The sequence below is a fragment of the Rhamphochromis longiceps genome, linkage group LG19 (genome assembly GCF_057381845.1).
Source record: "Rhamphochromis longiceps isolate RC_006_pf linkage group LG19, R_longiceps_female_GT1.1, whole genome shotgun sequence".
In the NCBI taxonomy this organism is placed as follows: Eukaryota; Metazoa; Chordata; class Actinopteri; order Cichliformes; family Cichlidae; genus Rhamphochromis; species Rhamphochromis longiceps.
This window is the reverse complement of record NC_140575.1, coordinates 12,747,255-12,772,787: the sequence shown is the minus strand read 5'-3', so window position 1 is coordinate 12,772,787 and position 25,533 is coordinate 12,747,255. Positions and strand designations below refer to the sequence as shown.

Genomic DNA, 25,533 nt, shown 5'->3' with positions numbered 1-25,533 from the left:
CCCTCTCAACCTGTGTTGTTTGTTTGGTTTGGTCCGCTTCCAGATCAGAGTGGGCGGCGACACAACCGACGTCCAGCTGGTGAAGTTGCTCCCCAACACGGCCTACACGCTTTCCCTATTTGCCCTCCATGGAGAATCAGCCAGCGAACCACTGACCAAACAGGGAGTCACATGTTCGTAACCAGCCTATCATTTCAATGTTTCAGCACAAATTCAGAGTCATTTTTGATAAACTAACAGAGTTTTTAACTCATGTGCAGTGCCCATGCCACCTGCGGGAGAACTGAGGGTTCGGGATATTACCCACAGCACCATGACGCTTGACTGGGATGCTGCTCCCGGTCCCGTTCGCAAGTACCTCATCACCTATAAGCCTGAGAGTGGAGATGCAAAAGAAGTGAGTTCGTCTTTCCTTTCATGGTATTACAACCGCTGTTATGACCAGTCCCTTCCTGCTATTGCAGAACCTCCTGTCTGTTATAGTCATTAGGATTTATGATGATTAAGTTGTTGGATATTTCTCGACTGATCCGTTATCACATTGTGGAGATTGCAGCTGTTTGAGTGGACATGAGGGGATTTTCTGGAGTCTAAAGAAATATTATGAAACTCTCTGAATGTGATTTTGCAAGGCTTACAGGCTGGTTCTGGTACTGGGGACTGGAGGAATACTTTATGGTTGCATGTCCCCATGTGGGAGTTGTTGGGCTACAGCAGCACATTCTGCAGGAAGTGAAGATTAAGGTGCTCTAAAGGTGGAAACACACTGAGCTGAAGATATGTGATGCAACACAGAGACATGGTGCCACTAACAACATCTTAACTTTCAGCTAACGAGTGAAACCAAGAGCACAAAGTATTTCGTGTGTTTAGTTTCTTCCTGTTTGCTTTAGTGTTATACCTGCTGGTCACACTGCTACCGGTTTTATGAGGTGCAGATTAGTGAGGTCACCAGAATTCCAGGAAACCTTCCCTGAGAACGAAGCCTTACACTTTTCCAAAAGCGCAAAGTGATTCTTAAGCGCTATATATTCTTTATTGATACTGTATAATAACATTTAACAACTGTGTTTTATTGTTCTACAGCTGGAAGTGGGAGGACGCGTGACCAGCAGACAGTTGGATAACCTGATCTCTCAGACCGAGTACGCTTTAGCTGTTACTCCAGTCTACGACGAAGGTCCCGGACAGCCGATGCTGGGAGAGGCCATCACAGGTCAGAATCGTTACCATGGCGCCGGCCCCGTTTGCTGCTTCTGACCGAGATGGAGATCATAATTGCATTTTCTTTCCTCCGCTCTAAAGATGTGGTTCCAGCACCAAAGAACCTGCGATTCACAGAAGTCACGCATACCAGCTTTGTAGCTCACTGGGAGCATGGAGCGCCTGACGTGGCTCTGTACCGCATTGGCTGGGTTAAGAAGGGAGATGCCAACACCCAATACGTAAGAGAAAACCAGATGTCCGGGATGTTTATATTAGGAATAAATCATGCAGGTATTTCACGATGAGTCCCACAGTAGGCGTTTGGCGTTGCTTAGGAAAGACCTCCGGTGGAGGCAGGGAGAACATCTAAAAAACAGACGATGAATTTTACATGGCTTACATTTGGTTTTTATTGGCTAAGCTGTCTTTGTGTTTTCCTCATCAGGCCATTCTGAACAATGATGAGACGACCCACCTGCTGGAGAACTTGGAGTCAGACACGCCCTACGACGTGTCCGTCACTGCGATCTACCCGGATGAGTCGGAGAGCGAGGACCTGCTAGGCACCGAGAGGACATGTAAGACGCACACAGTGATGACGACTCAGTAATAACTCTAGCTAACACTGTATGCTTAAAGTATTTGTCACAGTTTCTCTTCTTTTGGTGTTAATTTTGCATTTTGATGCTGTGTGAAGTGTTCGATCAAGGGTTTGCCCATTATGCCTTTCTATTTCTGCCTCTATAGTGCGCCGTCAAAATGGTTCCCCACGTAAGTGTGTTCATAGCAAACCAAAGGGATGCTTTTTCTTTCAAGTGACAAAAGCATGTTTTATTGTTGCAACCAGTCATCAGAACCGTTGTTATTTCATCATCAAGCAAGACCCTTAACCCATCCATCGCTCCAGTGGTGCTGATGCTGTCACAGCCCGGTTTTATTCTTACGTGTTTGCTTGTCTGCGTTTGTCCACGCCATCATCCCACGGCTTCTTCATGTCCTTACTCGGTTACATGAAATGGCTGGATGGAGTTCCACCATGCATGCCTGGCAAAACAAGGATTTCAATCCCTGTTTTCAAAGCCCGTTCCATCAGCCACCATCAGTTCATTCATCCATCCATGTTCATTCATTCATCCATGCATTTCTCATTCATCATCATCATCATATCATTATCATCCTCCTCCATCTATTGTCCGTCAAGAGACACCTGCTTGAGAAAAGACGAAGAGCGACTGTCTTTTCTTTTTTAAAGCTGCAGTCCTGTTTAACGCTCATTGCTCTATTTTCTTTCAACCATAAACAAAAGGCAGAAAATTAACTGGCATCTGAACTCAAATCAGCCAATAATCTCAAGGACTGTGTCTTTAAAAGATATTTCAGTGATATCAGAAACGCTTTCAAAGGAAACCGTATAACTGCTGTTGGCGTAGCTTTAACTGTCATATATGTGCTTGCCTGTTGCACTGTGCAGTGCCTCTTCCAGCGCCCACCAACCTGGTTGTGTACAATGAAACCACCACCACTCTGAACGCCATGTGGACTCCACCGACGGGCCGTGTCCAGAACTACAAGATCTCTTACGTCCCCACATCTGGAGGCAGGATTCAGACTGTAAGTCACACAACAGTTAGCTCGTGTTTGTCAGTGTTTAGCAGCAGTGACAGGCTTTAATATTTTAGCTAGTGTCTCCTTTCTTTTCATCTCCTTCTCAGTCTCGCTTTAATAATCCAGACAACTGCGGTTTATAGTTTATGGCTTTAACTCAGTCGGTGGATTTGTTTCTTCCTCCACAGCGACTTTGCTTCCAAGAAATCTATACAGCTGTGGCATCGGTGTTCAATTATTTGAGTTTATTCCGAGTCAAATCTCATAATCTGTTGTTTGGATACAGCGGCATTAGTGTGGACAAAACCTTTCCTACTCTTTCCTCAGTATTTCCTGACGCTGCAGACTGTCTCCCGCTGGTCGTGCATTTTTGGCCGTCTCGCTGAATTTTCAAAAGTCTTTCTGGATGACAGCTGAATTTTTGGTTTCAATTTTCTGTCAGACGTTTCTCAGAGCTTCCACGAGCAAGAATTAAAACGAGAACCAGAAGCCTGAGGACGAGCAAATATCTACACACGAGATTTCACGCTGATGCGAAGCGTCTGATCGTTTATTTATGAGATTAAAAGAGATCAAACTTGAACGTCATAAAAAGTTGAGATGTTTGAAGAGGCAGAGTCCGGTCACTGGTGTCAGATATTATCCTGCAGATCAAGTTTAAAGTGCTGCCGTGCACTGGTCCTTCACACTTTTATAGCCACCTTTTAACAGGTGCAATCCAGAATTTGTCATTTTAGGTGACTAAGACTGGAAGTTCATCAAACTGTTTGTATGTTTAAAATACGGCTCGGTGAGGTTTCTTCTTTTGGTTCTTGATGAAATGTAATTGTGCTAATGGCAAAGCGGACGCTTACTTACGTGTTGGTTCAGTGTCCGGATTTCAACGTGTATGAGTAACCCTGAGTTAAATAAGTGTGTTTTTTGGAAATGGGCTGCACACATTTTGTACTTAAAGAAGAAAAAACTGCCACAGTGCCAAATAATAAAAATAATAAGTGCCGTCTTGACCCGAAACGCAGTGATAAAACAAATCCAGCAAATGCAAACAGACACACACTCTCTAAGAATATTTACTCCTTATAGCAAAAGCCAACAGCGTTGCAGTAAAATCATCATTAGTCACAACAAGACATCTGACTGTTTCCACCATTAGCGGACATATTTACCTTGGCCACTGTACTGTATGCTAACCTTGTCCAAAAACACTCAGAGCATTCCACCTGGAAGCTTTCAGGTAGAATTCTTTCCATCAGGTTATCAATCTGAGAAACCCCGCAGAGGATACTTTATTCCATCTAAAACAGAGGAAATACCTCCTCCTCAGCACATAAAAGAGCTGCAGAGTTGTTTTTAAAGCTACAGCAAAAGAGACAGGAAATGCAGAAATATTTTAAGGACTGAAAAGCCAAGTGAAATTTACTAAACTAGGTAACTATGTTTCATTTGTTGTTCCCTAACTAGACCCAGGTTGGAGGAAAGAAGACTACAGTCCTGCTTCCTAAGCTGACGCCTGACACCGAGTACGCCATCAGCGTGGTGGCAGTCTATGCCAAAGGAGCTAGCGGGCCGCTGGAGGGCATCGGAAAGACCAGTGAGTTGTGAACAAATATGACAGCCAAGTCTTGGATATATGAATACATCACACTCATGGAAAGTCTCTCAGTTTAAAAAAGCTCACACATGGTGTTCAGCCTTGTTGATGGATGCAACGTTATCATATCTTTATGTTATTCCAGAGCCTCTGGGTGGTGTTAGGTACCTGCGGGTAACTGACCCCACCACCAGCACCCTGACCGTCCAGTGGGAGCCTGCTGAGGGTAGCGTCCGTCAGTACAGGATCTTCTATGTGCCTGCAGCTGGAGGAGTGGAAGACATGGTAAGCAAGACATTAACAACGACATTCAGCCATCTCCAGTGGAACAACCCCGACATGATGTATGCTGTGTTGTATTTCTGCACAGGTGCAGGTATCAGGCAGTACCCACAGTACCGTCCTGAGGAACCTGGATTCTGATACTGTGTACACTGTGTCTGTGGTTCCCGTATATGCTGCTGGAGAAGGACTGCGCATGTCTGAGAACGGCAAAACATGTAAGCACTGCACGCATGCAACTGCTGCTGTAGGTAACGAGATCCACTGCAGATCCACGCGAGGTCGTTAGGCAGCGACAGCCACCTCTGTGTCATCAGGGTATAGAAAAGCCCACGCAGACCAAGAAGAAGACCTGTGAATGAGATGCCGTGACGTGGCAGTGGGATTTATTTTCCAGTGTCAGGAATCAATTCCCGTCTATCCGGAATGAACCGAGTGGCCTCGGCTGCTGGCCTGCTGGGTCAGAAACCTTCAATAAGGCAGCCAGTTGTAACTGATTTGTTTCAAAAATATCATCCAAATCCTCTGAAAATCTGCAATCCAGCCAGCTCAAATCCCATCTCCTTCTCCAGAAGTGAAAAAATACCTGAATAAGTCTGAACCGGGGTACCCGCAATTACCCGACGTCCCGGGTACGAAAAACGTCCATCAGAGAGAGCATTCAGCTGACTCGCTGGGACAGAGCTTTAAACCTTACCTGCAAACTGGAACTTAAAGCTTAAAATAAATGACAGCATTGAGCTCAGTCAGCTTAGTTTGAGTGAACATCGGTTTTCCAGTTTCTCCCACAGCTGAACCACCGAACTCTGCTGGGGAATTAGTCAGCATTTTGTGGGGTGATTGCGCAGGAAGGAATTCCTCTGGCTTGGCAGCACTATAATGGTGTCTCCTCTCTCTTTACTGTAACATTGTCCATTTATAGGTTGAGTGAAGGCTAGCGGTCAGGGTAATGGCGGGGCTGGGGTATTTGGCTCCTCTCTGGGAAAAAGAAACAGGGGCTTTGAAATGAATAGAGAGCATTATATGTATAATTGCTCTCAGCCTGCTTTGCTGGGGTCATGCGCCGTGCCAGCTACTGTTACCCCCATTTTCCCTTCTGTAGCAATAGTTCATCATGTTCAGTGGCTTTTCAGTGGACAAGTCAAAGCTCACGCTGCCTGTGTACATATATTTATGTTCATTAACGTCAGGCCTTGAATCGGCTCTCGTCTGATTCAACTGTTTGAGCTAACAAGCTGCTCGGCGAGCATTCACAGCATCTTAAAAGTAACAAGCGTTGGTCTGTAAAACATTTAAAGTACGGAAGCTTGCTTACTTTTTTTTCTCCTGCGTTTATGGGGTTATAATTGAGAGCAGCACAAAACCTCCAAACATCTGCTTTGGTTTTTTAGAAGTCTAGCTTCACACAGAGCTGCACATAGGCCTTTCTGTATCCTTTTCATTAACCTTCAGGGCACTGACAGGAAGTGCCCTGTTGATAGCTGTATTGTTAAATAGCATCCTAAACTCGTCTCTGTTGGCTGCTGGGGGAGTTTTACTGGAGAGTTCTCATGTTGTCCTGTTCTGGCCATAAAATGAGTCCAGACCATGATTTATAAACCTTGACAAAGGGAGGATGACAGGACTACAGGAGATTCACAGAGGTGTTATTTAGATACTCGTAAACCTTTTCATCTGGAGTATTTACCAGTACTGGAACCCCAGTTATGCATTTGTGCTTCATTCTTATGGGTTTTGTTTAATTGTTGGTTTTTTAGCCTTAATTTATTGCCATTTTTGCAGTTGTCAGCCTTTCCTTTCCGTTCGTCCTCGTTCTCTTGCCCCTCTTTAATTCCTTCTTACCAAACAATATTCCTGTCCCTGCAGTGGAGCGCAGCCCCGTCAGAAACATCCAGGTTTACAACCCCACCACCAACACTTTGAACGTTCGCTGGGAAGCTGCCACAGGTCCAGTCCAGCAGTACCGGGTGGTCTACTCTCCTCTGAACGGTGCCAAGCCTTCAGAATCAGTGAGTTTCCAACTGCTGTGTGGGAATGGCTGATACGTAAATTATATTATTAGATTATACTTGAGAAAACTAACTGAGAGCAGGTTTATTTCTAATGCCTTCAATCATACAGAATGCGCACAAATATTGAGGATCACCACATGGAGCTGGAAGTGGGAGCATTTGCAGTTTACCGTGCAATTACTTTTAAAAGCACTCGGCCTGCTCACCAAACGCATTGGTGCGAGCGTGTTTGCATGTGTGCACTTTCTGCCATTTGGATTGTTTTGTGTAAATAAGTGCTTGAGTTTCAAACACGTTCATTAAAGCAGAAATTCTTTAGCTGCAGCTCCCGCTCTCTCCGTGCTGCGTGCCATCTGGCATCAGAGGGCCCACATCTTCATATGTTAAAGATTTCTGGGCAGCTCAAAGAATCCATAAAACTTTTAAAGCGTCTCTTTGCATCAGCTTTCTTCAACATCCATGCCAGATGGACTGCACCACTAGTTTCTTCACTGGGTCGCTAACGACAGTGTCTTTAAGAAGGTGATAGAAATTCCAGCGTATTGATAAAGACATGCACTCAGCTTTCTTTTCCCCCCCTTTGGTCAGCACGTTTAGGACAGGATCGTGCCCTTTGCATGGCCAGAGCTAATTATGCGGGTCAGTGGTAATGTAGCCTGTTTCAGCCAGCACCACCAAATCCAACGCCAGCTGGAAATTTGCAGCGTAGCTTTTTAGCTTCATCATCATTGGCTGCTGAGTCCTAAGCCTAAGTTTGACCAGGAGACACTGTGGCATGATTCAGACACCCACAAACATGTTTGAACCTCCACCAGGCCAGAGCGCTGACCTTAGCCTGTCCAGATAACCGCTCTGAGGCTAAGGACACACGATCAGCTGTCACCTCCATCAGTGCTGGCTGTCACCCACCTAGCCCCCTTTTCTGTCCTTTTTTAAACCACTATCACACCTCTGAACATCAAAGGACTGTTTGGCTCTTCCTTTCACTGCTGCTGACAACAAGGAGCCATTCAGTAAAAGGCAGGTGTAGAAAACAAGCAGCTGCCAGACGAGAGGGGCAGAGTCTGTGGCTGCGTGAATGTTGGATTTGGCCCTTTGGTGCATGTGTGCATAAAAGCTCACTTATTTTGTGTCTCTGCACAGATTCTGGTACCAGGGTCAACCACCACAGCCTTGTTGCAGCAGCTGCTTCCAAACACTGATTACAATGTGGGAGTTGTTGCTCTGTACAGCGATGGCGAAGGACCTGCTATCATGGATGCAGGAAAGACATGTAAGAACCCGGGCCAGTGTGTTTTGTTAGCAGCTCTGAGACGCGCAGGTGTTTTCAACAAAAATGCAAAACCATATTCTTCTTCCCGTTTCTGTGCTCAGTGCCTCGAAGTGCCCCGAGGAACCTGCGCGTATACGACCCCACCACCACTACCCTCTCTGTCAGCTGGGACCATGCAGATGGTCCTGTCATGGAGTACCGCATCACCTACGCCCAGATCACAGGAGACCCGATTGAGGGATATGTGAGCATATTTATAATTCGACAGCGATGTTTTTGTGGCCATAAATAACAAAGGCACTTGTTTATGCATCCAATTCTTCTGCTTGTAGACTACAGTGCCAGGAAACCGAAACAACGTGATCCTGCAGAACCTGGACCCGGACACGCCGTATAACATCAAAGTGACCGCCATCTATGCTGATGGAGCAGGAGGAGAGGTGGATGGTGACGGACGCACAGGTACAAGCTGTTCCATCTGTGCGACCCTGTGAGAGTTTTTATTCAATAAGCGAGTGTTATTGATCAGCGGCGAGCAGAAAATCCGAACGGATTGATTCACTAATGAGGTTCCTGAGGAACTGAACATTATACCAAACGTGGAATAAGTGATATTGTTGACTTTTAAAGAATGCCAAAAGCACAAAATGCCTTTGGCAGAAAAGCTGCCTGCACTCCAGTGAAGGAGATCGTATCCTCGTAGTGCTGGCCAGAGTCTTGCCTAACTTTGCTTCTCAAACAAAAGAAACACTATTGCGTATCGTAATGCCGCTCCGCTCCTTCAGGCAGATTATTATTCTTATTATGATTTTTTTTAACTTTCTTTCATGTGCTGGAATTTATCATCCCGCTAATCGCACATTAGAATATTTCACTCAATGTTATTATGAGCAGTGAAGTCAGATGCAGAAATTACCCAGCTGCTGATGGATCACCAAAACTCAGATCCTGTGCATCCCATTACAGTGAACCTTATCCTGTGTTGACTGCGCCGCTCTGTCTTTGCTTCCTGCAGTGGGAATGCTCGGCCCCAGGAATCTGCGTGTTTCTGATGAGTGGTACACCCGCTTCAGGGTGTCCTGGGACCCCGCCCCCTCCAGGGTTAACGGATACAAGATTATCTACCAACCTGAGGGTACGGACATGCTTTAGCATTGGATCAAAAACTATATATCGTTGTTGTTGTTTTTCTAGTTGTATGAGTTGTTACTAGACAAAAAGCCTCATTGCTTACATGCAAGTCATATTAATGTTGCTTTTCAGGCTCGGATGAGTCCATGGAGGTGTCTGTTGGAGACGTAACCTCCCACCAGCTCCATAACCTGAAACCTGGAACCACCTATGACCTGAAGGTGTTGGCACAGTACAACACGGGTGACAGTGCACCTTTGGTCGGTCAAGGCACCACCTGTAAGTACGCTGCTACCTGATGGTTGATGTCTGGATCGGATGGATTTGTAATGAGCTGCGTTTGCTTGTCTTTAGTGTATCTGAATGTGACGGACTTGAACACCTACAACGTTGGCTACGACTCCTTCTGCCTCCGATGGGCCCCTCACAGAGCGGCCACCTCTTACAGACTCAAAGTCAATCCTTTTGATAGTAAGTTCAGTTCACCCGGTTACACGTCACAGTAACGTTTTAGAATCAGTTGCTAAGTCGCTCTCCTCTTTCCTCTCCTTTAGCCTCCAGGAGCGGGGCTCAGGAGATCACCGTCAGAGGCTCAGAGAACAGTTACTGCTTTGACGGCTTAACCCCCGACACTCTTTACAATGCCACCGTGTACACGCAAACGCCCAATCTCGAGGGACCTGGAGTCAGTATCAAAGAGAGGACGTGTAAGGAAACGGCTGCTGCTGGAACTTCCTGTTTCTTTGATGTTACAAAGATGTCATTTTACCAGCTATGATAAATTCATACATGCGATTCTTTCTTGCGTTGCAGTGGTTAAACCCACCCCAGTGCCAACAAAGGCTCCCACTCCTCCTCCTCCAGCAACAGTCCCACCTGCGTTAGATGGTAAGGATAGCTTTAATCAATGTATTTACTTTGTCCAGGCGCGATCAGCCTCTAACGTTGCTTTACCTGCATCGCAGTGTGCAAAGGTGCCAAGGCCGACCTGGTCTTCCTGATCGATGGTTCCTGGAGTATTGGAGACGACAGCTTCAATAAAGTCCTCCAGTTTGTTACAAGCATGACTGCAGCCTTCGATGTCATCAGCCCTAAAGGCATGCAGGTCAGCTGATGTTTCGGTGGCTTCTTAAAAAAAAAAAATCATGCACATATTTCCTAATATGTGTTCACCGTCGTCACCATCCTCTTATTTTTGTTCTCGGTGAACAGGTTTCATTTGTGCAGTACAGCGATGACGCCAGGACCGAGTTCAAACTGAACACCTACCACGACAAAGGCATCGTGATCTCAGCTCTGCAGGGCGTCCGCTACAGAGGAGGCAACACCAAGACAGGTGAAGCTCTGGGGAAAAAAAGCTGCAAACTTAAAGTTCTGACTGTAGTGAACGTTTGAGGTTCGATGGTCTTCTTCTCCCGTTTTCTTCTTCGTCCAGGCATTGCTTTGAAGCACGTCTATGAGAAGGTGTTCACCTCAGACAACGGCATGAGGAGGAACGTCCCGAAGGTGCTGGTGGTCGTCACGGACGGACGCTCCCAGGATGAGGTCAAGAAGAGTGCAGAGAAGCTGCAGCATTCTGGTATGTGTGGAAATATGAATCGCTGGCTCGTGTGTTTGCATTTGTGCTATAGAAGAAGTAAAACAGGGGAAGCATTTGCTCCTGAACGTCGATTTAGTTCATCTGAACCAGACTTTCTGGCCTGTTTAATAAACTCTTGTATTAATCCCCGCAGCGGGTTTTTGTTGCAGACTTAACAATGGTCTTTGTTTGTTTTTGTGTGTTTGTGTTTTGCGCCGACAGGCTACAGCGTGTTTGTGGTCGGAGTGGCCGACGTGGATATGACCGAGCTGAGAAGCATCGGCAGCAAGCCCAGCGAGAGACACGTGTTTGTGGTAGACGACTACGATGCTTTTGCCAAAATCCAGGACAACCTGATCACCTTCATTTGTGAAACAGCCACTTCCAGTAAGTTTCATGTATCAGAAAACAACAACTAAAGTTTAGTTTCACTCGCAGGCGCAGACAAAAACTTTATTAGACGGGTTGATTAGTGAACGGCGGAGTTAAGGGGAAGCTCTCCCTTTGTCACGCGCTCCTACCGATCCATTGCCTGGGGAAATATATAAAGGCATATAAATCACATTCTTTCTGCCGTAATCTGTTTTTCCAACTCATTGTATCTTTTCGTTGTGTCTCAGCTTGCCCTCTGATCTACATCAATGGATTCACCACGCCTGGTAAGCACACAACATCACCATGCAGTGTACACAGCAGATAATCCCTGCAGAGTTTGTTGACATTGCTAAATGCTGTTATGTGGTACACTAGAAGGTTTCTCTCGTTGTTCTTCCCCTCCAGGCTTCAGGATGCTCGAGGCGTTCAATATCACAGACAAGACATTCGCTGCCATGAACGGTGTGTCCATGGAGCCGGGCTCCTTTAACAGCTACATCGCCTACAGGCTGCACAAAGATTCCTTCCTGAACCAGCCCACCAAGTAAGAGCTGAGGGTGTGCATAATCGCAGGTTACTGGCCTTATCGCCTGCACGCTTCATTATTCGTAATAAAGTTCAACAGCCTCTGCAGTCACAGAGGTCTCCCCGATGCTCAGGCCTGTTTATTGCTGCAGCTCATAGAATATGAGGTGTTAGCAGGAACATTTTGGGTGTAGCGTTTTAATCCCCAGGACCCCCACCCTCCCACCTTTTTCTTACAAGGAGAAAACAAATCACCGCTGAGTCAAGTGCTTTGTCTCTTTATTGGGCACCATTTAGGCGTTGTTAAACACTTGCACAACAGCTGTAGTGTCCAAAAGTCTTCTTAATATGTTTATAATGATGCGACTTTAGTGTGCGTGAGTGCAGCATTTGTCTTATGCACACAAGTGGAAACACTTTCAACCTGAAAGAAGACAGAAAATCCTTTCAACATGTGCACAATTTAATCAAGGCCATGGGAAAAACATGTGCCGGCTGTGTCACACAGTAGACCATTTGTTATGCATATCATTATTAATCTGCTACAGTAACGAGCGCACAGCGTCTGATCACAGGGTGTGATTTTTCACAATTACAGGGAGATCCATCCGGATGGTCTTCCCCCTTCTTACACCATCATCCTGCTCTTCCGCCTCTTGCCCGACACGCCCTCTGAAGCTTTTGATATCTGGCAGATTGCCGACAAAAACAACAACCCTGAAGTCGGGGTCACGGTCAACCGTAAGTCTCCCCTGCTGAATATTCTTACCCTGAGCTGTACACTCTTTAAAATCATACTTTGTTTTTTTGTATAAATCACTAAAGGTGCTAGTTGCAAAGCTTCAGGACATACTGCTTGAAATACAATTGGACTTTTTTGTTGTTTCGCTGGGAGCTTTAACTCTTAAAACAGCACCTTGTTCAAACCATGTGCATGCACATAACCACAGGAATTGTCCTAATCCCTCCGAGCCTTCCCTTTATCCTTCCCTTTATCCTGCTCTCTCTGCGAGCATGTGTTCTCTATAGTCTGTGCTTTGCGTGCCACTGCGCTGTAACACACTGTCAGGGATTCATCAAAGGCTCTTCTCTTTTCAGCTTCCAGCAAAACAGTCACGTTCTACAACAAGGACACCCGAGGAGAGATCCAGAGAGCCACATTTAACGAGCAGCAAGTGAGGCGGGTTTTCCACGGCAGCTTCCACAAGGTAAACATCGGGCGTGATTCTTAAAGAGAGGAGCAAAGTGACATTTTGGCTTTAATGCGAAAGACTGGGAGTCTTTTGTTTGTGAGTTGAGCGCTGCTTCTCCTTTCTGAAGGCTTTTGTGTTTTCAGTCTTTTCACGTCTGTTTTTACATCCTTTCACACCCTGTGGCTTCTATGCCTCCTTTCTTTTGGCTGAATTACCTTTTAATGCGAAGATGTGACAAAACATTCAGGGTCATGTAGCCGTATCAAAAGGTTCCTGCTATCAATCTCAAAGTGGCAACCTGCTGTCAAAGTGGCCCCTTTTTACACACACACACACACACACACACACACACACACACACACACACACACATATATATATATATATATATATATATATATATATATATATATATATATATATATATATATATATATATATATATATATATATATATACACACACACATACACACATATATTTCTTTAATTTAAGCCACGGCCAGTGAATATGACAAATGGGCTGTGGAGGCTATAAATAAGTTTTAAAAACTTTGGCTGGAGGGAAATTCTGCTGCAGACTGTTAGAGTGAATCATGGCGGTCTGACCACATCAATACTCGAAGCTTTCCTGGTAGTTGTTAGATGAATTCCAAACCAATCTGCTCCTCGCTGTATCAATTTTTATGTGGGTTCAGTTGACTTGCTTGCATTTTTTCCACAAACAACACGAAACATCTTCATTTAATTCCCCAAAAGACATTCCTGCAGGTGCATGAAAAAGCGTCTTTCACCTGACCATCCCCGTCTGCTAAATGTTCTCCGTTTTCAAACTAAAAGCTGAAATTTCAGGACGAGTTTAAGTTAACGCTGAAGATATAAAAATCATTAGCCCCCGTGATGAATCGGCTGAAATTTGCTTGTGCGATCGGTGGAGATTTGGGCTGGAATGTGTACTTTTCTCATTGTGAAAGCAAGGAAACACATTATTGGCGGAATGCTGCAAGGACAGTGAGCGGTGGATTTAAGGCTCCAGGATCCAGATGTTTGCAACTGTCTTGATGAAACATTTTCTTTATTTTGAAACCATCATCTGCTCCAGATTTCCTGTGAGAAATTAAGCCAGAACTCCTAAAGTGGCATGTATTTAAAGATTTGTGAACATCAACTCTTCAAACAATCGGCCAAAACCTCTCATCTTACACAGAATATCAACAACAGCGGCGATATTGTGTTTCAGACTGTTTCTTTCCCTTCGTCGGTTTAGCCGCTATATTAGGAACACATGCCGGGCTTACTACTGTGATAAACACCATTTGTATCGTATGCTTTTTCTCTGGGCTACAGAAAGCGGTAAATAGAGACATGGACTGTCTTTGTGGCCAGTGCAAAGCATCAGTGACTTCAAAACATCCCCTGTTCTGTTTCAGCACAGTAAGACGGTATATTTTACAAACCTGGAAAGATTTACGATGCTAAATTGATCACCGGGGGGAAAGCAGCTGGTTTCGGTGTACTCCAAGTCACAACCAATTGCATTTGCTATTTCTAGACAGCGTCCTCCGTATTTAGTACACTGTACATTTATTCTAAGGTCATCGAAGTAAACGACCCTTTTCGACATACAGACATCTTATCTGACATCAAAGATTGCCACCCCACTTCCTGACATGAAAGAGCTCAGCGTGATGTACTGGCCCAGAGATCAGAGCCTGCAGCAAATTACTTTTTAGTTTGACCGTTTAGCGTCTACACAGCTAATTGCAGGGTGACTTCATGAATGAATGCGACCCTGGAAAATGTTGGGTCAGGATTGGATTTTAATTGCATCACAGTCGGTCGAGTCTTCGGTGCGTGCGATTGCGCGTGCATGTGCGTTGCATGAGCTGGCGAGTCTGCAGCGGTCTACCTAGCTGCTTATTTGCTGGTCTGCTGAGTAAATGCCGCTGCTGACTGCTGCGGTGGAGTGTGTTTACATGTTGTCAGTGGTTTTCCAACACTTTGTGGCTATTACAGACTGACCTCAGCATGAGTGTGCGCAGGCTCAGCCAGAGTGACCACTGATGAGACTGTCACAAATGATAGTTGGGTTTTTTGTGGGTGTGCAGAAAAGCGAAACGCAGTGAGATCTGAAATACGGAGTGAATACAGATTTAGTGAAGACTTACTTTCTAACCTTACACCTCAGCTTTCATTGGATCAGCTGGTAGAGGATATCATCTGCTAACTGGAACTGAATCAATCTCTGTCTGCAAGCCAGTCCCGATGCTTTCAGTGGAGTCTGGATGTGCATGAATGTTAGACAGAAAGCACTTTGTGTCTTGTAATCAGGTTTTTGACTCGCTTCTAGAGTATTTTCTGTGTCCTTCAGGCTAGTTAATAAAGAGTAACCCAAGCTGGGGAGGTCGTGGTCAACTGCTACTTAAACATGTGGGATCACTCTCTGAGATGGCTATAGCAGATGCTAACCACTCACTAGCCCCACTGGGGAATTCCCGCCCCCCACCACATTTGACTGATGGGAACCTTGCTGGTAACCAAAGATTTTTTCCATATGTCATGATGACCAATCGCGTGTTCACTGCTTAAAGTTTGATCATGTAAGTTGTTGTAATAGTGAAAAGTACATTTTAGTTTGCGTTGTCTTTGTTCATGAAGGTGGTGCCAGTGTACCGCTCTTTGTGAGCCCAATGCCAAATTGTTTATAATCTTCATTTCTGACAAAAAAGTCGACAAAGTTAAAGATAATTCAGTTTTTTTTTTTTTTTCATAGAGAAGACTTACACCTGCTTATTAACAGGGCTTTGAGTCTTTTGAGGTTCAGGATTGGAAAAAAAATGGAGGAAGACGGAGGACGGAGCCTAGAGCAACAAAATGTGATATTATATAAATCTCGGATGTCATGTGCATTGGAGCGGCGACGGTGTCAGCTTGAAATCTCACCATATGTGCTGTGACTGTGGAGTGTTGACACAGCAGAGCACAGTGAAACCCTCTGTGTTAACAATTGATGAATGAAAGTTGTTCGTCTGTCAACGCTTTGCTGCATTTGGACAAAATCATTTAACAGCAACCATCAGCTGAGGGAGCGCTGGTCATTATTTTTCCTGAAGCCTCAATTTCCAGTGACACTGTGTTTTGTTTTTTGTTTTTTTACTGTGTTTACTTGCTGGTCAGTGAGGTAATGTGTACAGTATACCATCCAACCATGTTTTGGTAAGCCCTCAGGAGCATCGTGGCGAATTATATCCACGCCAGGACCTGGAGATAAACGGCAGCCCTCTCTCTATGTGGTCTCACCAGATAGTTTGTTCTGTTTCCAAGGAAGTAAACTATAATTTTAAGATTGATTGCCAAGAACTATGGCCTAGTCTGTGGTTGGTATAGCTTTGTAGAAAGAATTGGTAGCTTGCTTTTCCTGACATAAAGAAAGCTTGTCTGACTGATAGGCAGAGGAAAATGTGCAACTCTGAAGGGAAACTATGGAAAGTGTAGGACTTTTGATGGCACACCGCAAAAGATATTATTTCAAGATGTGGAGCCGGGTCCTCTGAAAAGGAAACTTCAGAAACTGGCACTTTGTCACTCTGTGCTGTTATACAATCACTGACTAGCACTTTAATACCACATGGAAATGCCAGTGTTGTATATTCCCACTTTACGGTCCATTTATCTGTGGAGGCATCAAACAGCAGCTCAAAGACTAAACATTTCTAGTCTCATGGTTTCACTTTCTTATAAAGAAAAGATTAATATTTAAACGGCAGCCAAAGAGATTTAAATGCCAAACCAGCTTTTCAGAAGCGCCAATGTTCTTAGAAATATTTGCCAAATAATCGTTGCAACCAACTTGGCAGCTGAGGAGACAAAGATGTTAATGGTGCCCTCTCTTCATCCGTCCATCCTGCAGCTCCACATCACCGTCTCTCCAGAGAAAGTCAAGCTCAACATTGACTGCCAAGAGGTGGCAGAGAAGCCCATCAAAGAGGCCAACAACATCACACTGGATGGCTATGAAGTGCTTGGCAAGATGGTCAAGTCTGGAGGTGGAAGGAGGCAGTCTGCTACAGTAAGTCAAAAAAACGAGCTGGGACTCATTAAAACTGCAAAAGTTTGGAAAAACGCTTTTGGAAGATCATCTCTTAAATTTCCAAAGAAAGAACATCCAAAACTTCTTGTCCATAGATGCACAATTCACTTTTAACTGCTCCCACCGAATGCGTCTGTCTTTTAACAGCGTAGGAGCCATTTGTTAACAGCCTCGCTTCTTCTGTTGTGTAGTTCCAGCTCCAGATGTTCGATATCGTCTGCAGTTTGAGCTGGATCAGCCGAGACAGATGCTGCGACCTGCCTGCAACAGTAAGAACAATTTAGAATCGTGTCGTAAACAAGCCAGAAGGCCGCTGACATACATGCGCACTGTTCGGCTATTCTGCCACATTTGCTTCCCATGTTCTCTCTGAAGCCTTTAATCTTTGCTGTTAGCTGTAACACATCTCCAGAGGTCCACTGTGACTGTATACACTATCCTGGGTTTACAGCCCAAAGTCTACGTTTGCTGGTATGTGGTCATTAAGCAAAACGCTATAGTGCTGTTTGAAAAGAAAGCGCCTCAGCTGGCCTCAATGGAACCTTGTATCCTGTGTAATTGTGCTAATCGCACTATTGCCATCATGACCTCCCGATTACATGAAAACAAACGCTCCTTTAGATCACCAAGCACTCACTAAATCACATTTACTTTGATGCATTATGGTAAAAACCGGATGCATGCACATTTAGGCAATTACAAGTAATTCTTGTATAATTTGCATCACATATTAATCCATCATGTCAATGATTCCAGTCTTATATAACACATCACATCAACCAATCATTTCCATACGTGGACAGCGTTTGGTCCTGAAGCTTCACGATGACCAGAGTTTGTTGGGATACTGTTGCCTAATTGTGTAATTGTATGCTACAGATTTCAAAGACAAGCCTTCGATTGTCAGTTGGTGTTAAATATGCAATAATAATGTGTGTTTCTGCTCAACTTTGGTCCTTTTCAGAGAGATGAGGCCAAGTGTCCATCCCTTCCTCACTCTTGCACGTGCACGCAGGACAGCATCGGCCCCCAGGGACCTCCTGGACCTTTGGTACAGAAACTCCCTCCATCATCCCTTAATCTGCCTTCACTTCCTCTTCCTCTGCGTGTCTTCACCTGATAAAGCAGTTTTCTCAGAAGACAGAAATATTTCAGAGATGATGATGATAAAGCCAGACCGTTCTCTGTTACAGTGACCATACAGCTTCACATTTGTACTCAAACACACTGAGGATGTTTTTTTTTAATCTCTGGAAAGAGCATTTGAGGATGAGACAAGTGGCACATGTGAAAAAAAAAAAGTGGGCTTGGGGAAAAGTGTCAAAAGATAAATGCCTGTCGGAAAAACGGCAGTACAGACGTCTTGAAGAGAGGTCTGGAATATGTGGGCTTGGTAACCTCACTAAGCCAATGCAAGGATTTCGCTGGCTTTGGGGCTTTAGGGGTTTTGGAACTTGCTCCTGTTGTTACACTCACTCGGATTTCTGGCTCCTCACTTTTCTAGGGAAGCCCGGGCACCAAAGGACCTCGAGGAGACAGAGGAGATCCTGGCAAGCCTGTAAGTTAAACTTGACATCACTGTAGGCTTTGATTTTATGAGGCTCCTAAAGTAAAGTTAGATATGTGATAAATATGCTTCGCGATGCCATGGTATTTCGCAAGCTATTGCAAATTGCACACATCTGAAGTCAGTTATCGACTGTATGTTTTTCCACAGCTACAGTTAGAGGGGCCTATGTTAGGTAACCTAAAGGCTCGTTTCCCGAGGCAATCATTGTCTATATGTGCAGTTAAAGGTTTGCTTTAGGTTGCCAGAGGCTGTGTAACATTTCGTTGTATGTTTCGGTTAATGCTTTAGGGTTCGATGGGTCCACGTGGTGAGCAAGGACTTCCAGGTTCGATGGGACCACCAGGTCCACAAGGCCCTAACGGACTCTCTCTGCCTGGAGAACCAGTAAGTTCATCCACACTCCAAAGAAATCCTCTGAGTAGATGTACGTTTCCACACTATCACTGTTTTTTCTTTAAATTACCGTTCACATGTGCTGATAAGTGAAGTTTGTGTGAAAGTTGATGAATAGCTGATGTAGTTTACATTTTGCCAGTGAGTTGGATTTATAACTAATGTCAAAACACATCACACTCCCCTCGACGTGAAGAAAGACCAGAGGGCTCGCTTAGGATTTTTTTTTACCTGCAGATGTTCTTGTGAAAACACAAAATCAATCACAATCACAGGTTCACCGAAAGAAAACAACCCCAAAGACTAAAGCAAGCTTGTCTTTTCTCATCCTCCATCTTCAGGGTCGCCCAGGACCGAAGGGAGATCCCGGAGACCCAGGCATGCCCGGTCTGCAAGTACGTACTTCTCTTTATTTTGTGGTTTGTGAGCAGGAAACGGGAGACTATCCACAGAGAGCGGTGTTGCTACTGGAGCCTGGATTTAGTCCATATGGCTGGATGAAAACCACACTCAGAGTGGGAGGTTTACCATGCCATCCTCAGGGAGTCCCACACTCTCAGATCAGCCCACTGATTGACAAACGGTAGAAGGCCGCTGATGCAGTTAAATTATTATGAAGTGCAGGCTCATGTTACCAAAGGGGAAATGGGGAATGGAACATGTTCTTCTCCAGCCTTGTAACTGAAGATGATTGGGACGTGGTAAAGACTTGCACTCTGTCTGAAGTTTGAGCATCTTTGACTTATGGCAGAAGACATCCTGCTGAGCTTGTGGATGAAAATGAAGGTCAAATAAAAGCAGACTCTTGGGAGTTCTTTGAGGTTGCACGGATTTTTTTTGACTGTCAGAAGCAAATATGAAGTTAGGCCAAATCCATTTTATATAATAGTTAGGAATTTTCTGGATTTGAGAGGCTTGGTATTGCGTAGCCATCATCGCTTCACTCATCCAGCCAACTCCCACCGTTCAGTTGGAGAGAACCTCACTATTGGCCATTCTGGTCCTTGAATAAGCAAATTCAGACATGAGAGAAAGTCCCAGAGCTTGTTGGCAGCATTGTGATCGTTGCTTACGTAATACAGCTTATTATAACAGCCTATGTACATTTCTACAAGATGTCCTACGTCAAGAGACAAGAGAGAGGTTTTCCTACCAAAATATGTACTGTTTTTGGCTCGACACTGAGGAAAATGCAGGATTTTTCTGTTAATTCTAGGTCAGCGGGGCCACTGGGGAGCTCTATAAACGTCCTGTTCTTGATCATTCACATTTGATGAAGTGTGTCTGCCTTTTTCCCAGGGTCCTGCTGGACAGCGCGGTCCTCTGGGCCCCGTTGGACCGAGCGGAGCGCGGGTAAGATCGATCTTTGGACATGCGTTGTATTCACACTGTGTTCAAAGCCTAGAAATACTCAAGCACATGTTTTACATGCGATCAGCCACTTATACACGGCCCCATGTTTGATGTTGCCTCCATGTTCTCACTTACGTCAGCCAGAACCATTGAGCCACTGCCTATAAGCCTAATGTAAAAACACACACACAGGCTGATGTATTGCAGGGGTCTCCAGTGTGTTGTTATCCATGTGTGATTGTATGTTGTTTCTGCTTAGGGGCCACCAGGAAAGGAGGGACCATCTGGACCCAGAGGCCCACCAGGACCCATGGTGAGTGTGGAATTGTTTGTGTTGAAAGGAGCCAAATAAATATTCAGTGGAGTGTGCTTTATTTCCTGATATATCTGCAACAATTACTCCTCTGGCTCCACGGCACATGAAAAGCAGGCTGTAGTCTGTAGCTTCCTCCACTGTTACCAGGCTCGTGCGTGCATCTCATTTCCTTTTTCTGTGGTTTAAGGAGGTCTGAATCCACTTAATCCAGCCGCCATGCCAGCCAGTATAGAACGCACACGTACTATACCATCCTGAGTGCTCCAAGAGCCATTAGCACCGGCTGGCGAGTGTGTTTGTGTGCATGTGTGTGTTTCAATCTGTTCTTGGCAGCTTGTGCCACGTGCCCCTACACCCCCCCAACCCGCTGCAGATGCTAAAGTATAGCTCCCTACCTAAAGCTTGTTATGCAGCTATTAACAGGGAGCAGAAGTTAAATGTTACGATTACATTTACTGTGCAGTCATTTCAAATACAAACCGCTTTTCTCTGAAAATTCTCCTTTTTTTTTTTTTTAGGGAAATCCTGGAAATCCAGGTGTTCCAGGAATAACAGGAAAACCAGGAAAACCAGGAGATCCAGGAAGTCCAGTACGTACTGAATAACGTGGCACAAATATAGGGGTCCAGGACGTGGTACGCTTGTTCTCATGTTGTTCCTCTCATTAACAGGGACCTGTTGGCCTTAAAGGAGAGAAAGGAGAGAGGGTGCGTATCATCTTCTCATCGCTGTTTTGTAACGCTTTAGGAAACAATCGCTTCATGACAACATCTTTGTTTTCCAGGGAGATTTTGCATCCCAGAACATGATGCGCTCCATTGCCCGACAAGTTTGTGAACAGCTTGTGAACAGTGAGTCAAATGTTTCATATAACTCTGGGAATTTATCTTAAATGATATTTCTGTCCTAAATCTCTTTGATGCGTCCTCTTTGTTTGAAGGTCAGATGAGCAGAGTCGACATGCTGCTCAACCAGATTCCTTCCGGATATCGTAGCAACACTCCTGGACCACCTGGGCCTCCGGGCCCTCCTGGCAACACGGGATCCCGCGGAGAGCCCGGACAGCCTGGCCGAACTGGTTTCACTGGAAACCCTGGTTTACCTGGAAATCAAGGAGAAAGAGGTGCGATACCAACTCTGTGGTTTATCCACAATTCCAAGCAAACACTTTAATCAAGAGTCACCTCAGTTGTGTTTCATAGACACCCTGAACATTTCTCCTTTTTGCCAGATATGAGAACTTGTTTTCATTTGTTTGAAAGTGAGTTCTACTCTTTAATGTTTCTGTAGGTTTGCCAGGAGATAAAGGAGAGCGAGGGGCTCCAGGAACCGGTATCAGAGGACAAAGAGGTCCAAGTGGACCACCAGGTAACACAATTCATCTTTTTGAAGTGAAGTAGGCCATAGCGAGAAGAAAACGAGCTGCTTTAAGCTTGTTTTCTGTTGAACATTGTTCTCCAGCAGCTGCAGACAGTCTGCTGCTCTCCCACTGTTCAAATTTACAACTCGATCCTGACTCTAACACAGTTTCGCCGTGACAGCCTTTTCCAACCTTCTTGGTGGACCTTTCTAGGACCGAGTACTCCCACTGGCCCCATTAAAACGACACATTTCAGCAAGAGGCTGAAATTTACCTACAGTAACTGTGGCTCAGGATCTTTGGTTTGGGCAGCTGCGCTACATAAATTTTTTGGAGAGGCCCCAAACATTTTCCCAATTCTTTCCTTTCTTAAAGATTTATGTGATGTGTGCATATTAGACATCTACAAAGACATCCACGGTAAATGGAAAAAGAATTTCCACATGTGATGTTCAGACAGCACCCAGGACGTCTTTAGACCGTGTTGCAGTTCAAGAAAAAGAGAAAATGTCATTAGTTTGAATGAGCTTGTAGTTTTCTTTAGGTGAAAATGAGATCTGGTGTGCGGCTTATAAAAGTGCTCGAGAAAGTTTCCGTTCCCTTGGGAAGTGATTCCTCAACAACAGGAACCTCCTATTGATGTCTACCCCACACCGAACACTGACATCTCTGTTTCTGTGAATGAATTGAGAAACAACTAGGAAGTCCACGCTGATGACTCACACGCACTGTGTATGTGTGTGGGTGTGAGTGGGGGGGTCAGATTGTTGTACAATGAGCTTTCTTTAGTGGCTTCATTGACAACACATGGGCTCACTTAAAGGAGAGAAAAAAGAGGGGGGAAAATTCCACCGTGAGTTTTGCTGTCTAGACAGACGGGGCCGGGGTGATTCCAAACAGCCCAGACTGCATCCCTCTTTAATTGAGCCACTGAAAAGTTGAAATTACAGTTCTGCTGCCCTGTGAACCCCCACCGTTTCCACAGATGGGTTGCGGATGATGTCAGTGGGGTTTTGTGCTTAGCTGTAGAGACTCCCTGCTCAGGTTGGCTTCACTCGCCTTCTCGCTCCCATTTGCAGGGCCACCCGGAGAGTCACGAACCGGATCCCCGGGGCCTTCTGGCTCCGCTGGGCCTCGTGGCCCTCCAGGTCGTCAGGGCACTCCAGGCGTGAGGGGACCACCGGGACCACCTGGGTACTGCGACTCCTCTCAGTGTGTTGGCATTCCTTACAACGGACAAGGTTACACAGGTACGCTTGATGCGCTGTAGGTCCTGCATGGTGCTACATCAGAGGAAACTCCAAGTGTATGCACGATTATTAGACTGGCAGCTCATTGGACAAATTCAATGGATGGAGGTATGAATGCAGCAGAGTGTTGATATCGGAATAAAACTATTAGTTTTGTTCCCTGGGATTCGTTTTCAGTTACTCATGCTGCTCTGTTGAGCTTTGTTGGTTTGCGTGTGACAAATTTTCAAAAATAGCAACTTTTGAAGAAGCGGTCAAATAATTTGTAACTTGTATATTTAAATACCTCCATACATTTAATGTCCAGGTTTGAAACTGGCATGTAAAGCATTCTAGCTATTGGTCAAATGAGATGCTTTTTACTTTGTTCCACAGAAAACTCACACCTTGTTTGAACTATTTTCAGGTTTTGCATAGTAAACGTTCTAAGTCAACTGTGCTGCTTACACTTTGAAGTCCCGTTTCTGAGATGTTTGGCCGTTTGCTATGGGGCATGTAAGGATAAATCGCCACGGACATGATTATTGAACATTTAAAAAGAAAAAAAAAAAAAAACACGAATGGAGCGGACTAACATCATCTCACAGCTACAAGCTACGGTGATGGCAACCTGCTGGTCTGTTTGCATCTTGAACCACAAACCGTTGGGAGATAGAAAGCAGAGACTGAGCACTTCTACAGAGGAAGGAGCATGTACAAATACCACCCAAAACAAGTACTAACATAGAGGAGCGTTAATGTAGAGGTGACACGTGTAAATAAAACTAATGTTTTGCCTTGTAAATGATTGTATGAAACGAGACATTTCACTAAAAATCAAGTTAACATCTGTATTGAGCTCGTGCCTTGTAACCCTCTGCTTACTTACATCAGCATAACCCCTGTTTATGACGCCTGAGTGCCCTAAACAGCTCTGGTCCAGACTGAAGCATGTTTCATTTGTACTTTTTAATCATCGTGCTCTTTGTGTACATTGGTGAAAATGGTGCTAAATGTTGCTTTCCTGCTATTTCCATTTGTCTTTTATAGTATCAGCTGGTTATGTTACTATGTCTTTTTTATTCAATATCTTGTTGGGTTTTATTGTAAATGTCATCACAGCTTTTAAAACTTCTTTTTGTTACTTTAGAGAGAAGCAGTTTGACACAGGGCATTTTTTAAAGTCCACAGTGCAATATAATTTAAAATTGTGCATGTGAAAAGTTGCAGAAGCAGCCCGTTTTTTGATTGGCCATCCTCAATATGTTTCTAGCCAACCAGTACCCACCTGAACCCGAAGTAGTGAATATACCTGTGGAGCCAGCTGGAGAGTTTGAGACACGAAACCCCAGAGGAAAGCGATCGCTACCACAGGACAATACAGAAACACTAGCATCATAGCTACGTTAAGGAGCGGTCAGAAAGTCTACTATTGAATAACTTACAGGAACACTTAAGTGAGGATGAAGCGATATCCAGAGCAAAACTAGTACTTATATGGGTTTGATACCCCTGGCTATAATGAACATATATTTTTTTTTTTGATGTGACAAACTTTAGGAAGATGAATACAAATGTACATGTTACAAACCTGTGTGCTTGCCAAGTGTCTGCTTGTAATATAACCGCAAGTGTTAATCGGGCTTCAGTGCACTAATCGTGTAAAATCCCGTCCAGAGATGTACATCGTGTATGTTTTTGAACACTTTCCATCTACCCATGTCGTTTTCAGTAAGTACTGCCGTTTCAGTTAAAAAACATCGCCCCTGTGACATTGTGACCAATTTGTAAACCCGCTGATATTCTGACTCTTTGTAACAAGCAGCATTTCTTTTTAAATATTTTGTTTTCTTACCAAAGGTGGAATTGCATAATTGTGCTGTATATTTACTGAGGATTTCTAAGGCAGAATATAGTTGTCATTTCCTATCGATGCAGTTTCAATTTGGTTGCAAGACTATGGACATAGGATTGCTATTTTCATGTTTTAACTGCACATTTTGTGAATTCCACACAGCCTTATTTTCTTATTTATTTCTGAAACGAAAGAGGCATTTTTCAATAAAACTACTGAAAATGTAACAGTTGTTTGAGCTTTCTTATCGTTTTTCTATAAACTGAACTTTGAGTCAGAAACGTCAAAGGTCTGAGCCGCAGCTGCTGTCTGTTCGAAATTCCTCTAGATGTTTATTTGAGCGACAGAACCTGTTTTTCCTCGACATGAGACTTTCAGGAAAAGACTTTGAAGTGGAAAACTTTATTTATTTTGACAGCTAAAGATATTTTGAGCCTGTCAAGACAACGAGAAGAGAAAGAAAGAAAGAAAGAGCTTTCTCAACTTCTGAGCTACTTCACAGTCTTTGACATGAAACCGCTTGGCTTTTATCCTATCAGACTGCAACAATTAAGCTTAGAGATCCATAAGGAAACAATGTAGTGGTAACTGGGCCAA

At 44.5% G+C, this 25,533-nt stretch overlaps 1 protein-coding gene across 3 annotated transcripts in view; it reads left to right on the top strand.

Annotated features, from left to right (window-relative positions):
- The window catches only part of col12a1a (collagen, type XII, alpha 1a), a 50,371-nt gene extending 25,208 nt beyond the window's left edge, over window positions 1-25,163 (top strand). The window contains exons 25-66 of one of the 3 annotated variants that reach the window (XM_085391292.1): window positions 44-173; window positions 261-397; window positions 1,087-1,216; window positions 1,306-1,445; window positions 1,652-1,784; window positions 1,954-1,977; window positions 2,678-2,817; window positions 4,273-4,402; window positions 4,548-4,687; window positions 4,773-4,902; window positions 6,551-6,693; window positions 7,840-7,969; window positions 8,071-8,213; window positions 8,302-8,431; window positions 8,985-9,104; window positions 9,233-9,379; window positions 9,455-9,571; window positions 9,655-9,807; window positions 9,914-9,988; window positions 10,066-10,205; window positions 10,313-10,436; window positions 10,536-10,679; window positions 10,902-11,066; window positions 11,300-11,338; window positions 11,460-11,598; window positions 12,178-12,320; window positions 12,678-12,787; window positions 16,681-16,839; window positions 17,052-17,129; window positions 17,825-17,911; window positions 18,365-18,418; window positions 18,719-18,814; window positions 19,165-19,218; window positions 20,123-20,176; window positions 20,436-20,489; window positions 21,011-21,082; window positions 21,164-21,199; window positions 21,277-21,343; window positions 21,433-21,615; window positions 21,783-21,860; window positions 22,932-23,102; window positions 24,355-25,163. In XM_085391292.1, the coding sequence (XP_085247418.1) occupies window positions 44-173; window positions 261-397; window positions 1,087-1,216; window positions 1,306-1,445; window positions 1,652-1,784; window positions 1,954-1,977; window positions 2,678-2,817; window positions 4,273-4,402; window positions 4,548-4,687; window positions 4,773-4,902; window positions 6,551-6,693; window positions 7,840-7,969; window positions 8,071-8,213; window positions 8,302-8,431; window positions 8,985-9,104; window positions 9,233-9,379; window positions 9,455-9,571; window positions 9,655-9,807; window positions 9,914-9,988; window positions 10,066-10,205; window positions 10,313-10,436; window positions 10,536-10,679; window positions 10,902-11,066; window positions 11,300-11,338; window positions 11,460-11,598; window positions 12,178-12,320; window positions 12,678-12,787; window positions 16,681-16,839; window positions 17,052-17,129; window positions 17,825-17,911; window positions 18,365-18,418; window positions 18,719-18,814; window positions 19,165-19,218; window positions 20,123-20,176; window positions 20,436-20,489; window positions 21,011-21,082; window positions 21,164-21,199; window positions 21,277-21,343; window positions 21,433-21,615; window positions 21,783-21,860; window positions 22,932-23,102; window positions 24,355-24,482 (4,767 nt within the window). In that variant the 3' untranslated portion in view covers window positions 24,483-25,163. Of the gene's footprint in view, window positions 1-43; window positions 174-260; window positions 398-1,086; window positions 1,217-1,305; window positions 1,446-1,651; window positions 1,785-1,953; window positions 1,978-2,677; window positions 2,818-4,272; window positions 4,403-4,547; window positions 4,688-4,772; window positions 4,903-6,550; window positions 6,694-7,839; window positions 7,970-8,070; window positions 8,214-8,301; window positions 8,432-8,984; window positions 9,105-9,232; window positions 9,380-9,454; window positions 9,572-9,654; window positions 9,808-9,913; window positions 9,989-10,065; window positions 10,206-10,312; window positions 10,437-10,535; window positions 10,680-10,901; window positions 11,067-11,299; window positions 11,339-11,459; window positions 11,599-12,177; window positions 12,321-12,677; window positions 12,788-16,680; window positions 16,840-17,051; window positions 17,130-17,824; window positions 17,912-18,364; window positions 18,419-18,718; window positions 18,815-19,164; window positions 19,219-20,122; window positions 20,177-20,435; window positions 20,490-21,010; window positions 21,083-21,163; window positions 21,200-21,276; window positions 21,344-21,432; window positions 21,616-21,782; window positions 21,861-22,931; window positions 23,103-23,508; window positions 23,671-24,354 lie in introns of those variants that run through there. The other 2 variants (XM_085391294.1, XM_085391293.1) reach the window with 2 other exon arrangements.
- The last annotated feature ends 370 nt before the right edge of the window (window positions 25,164-25,533 follow it).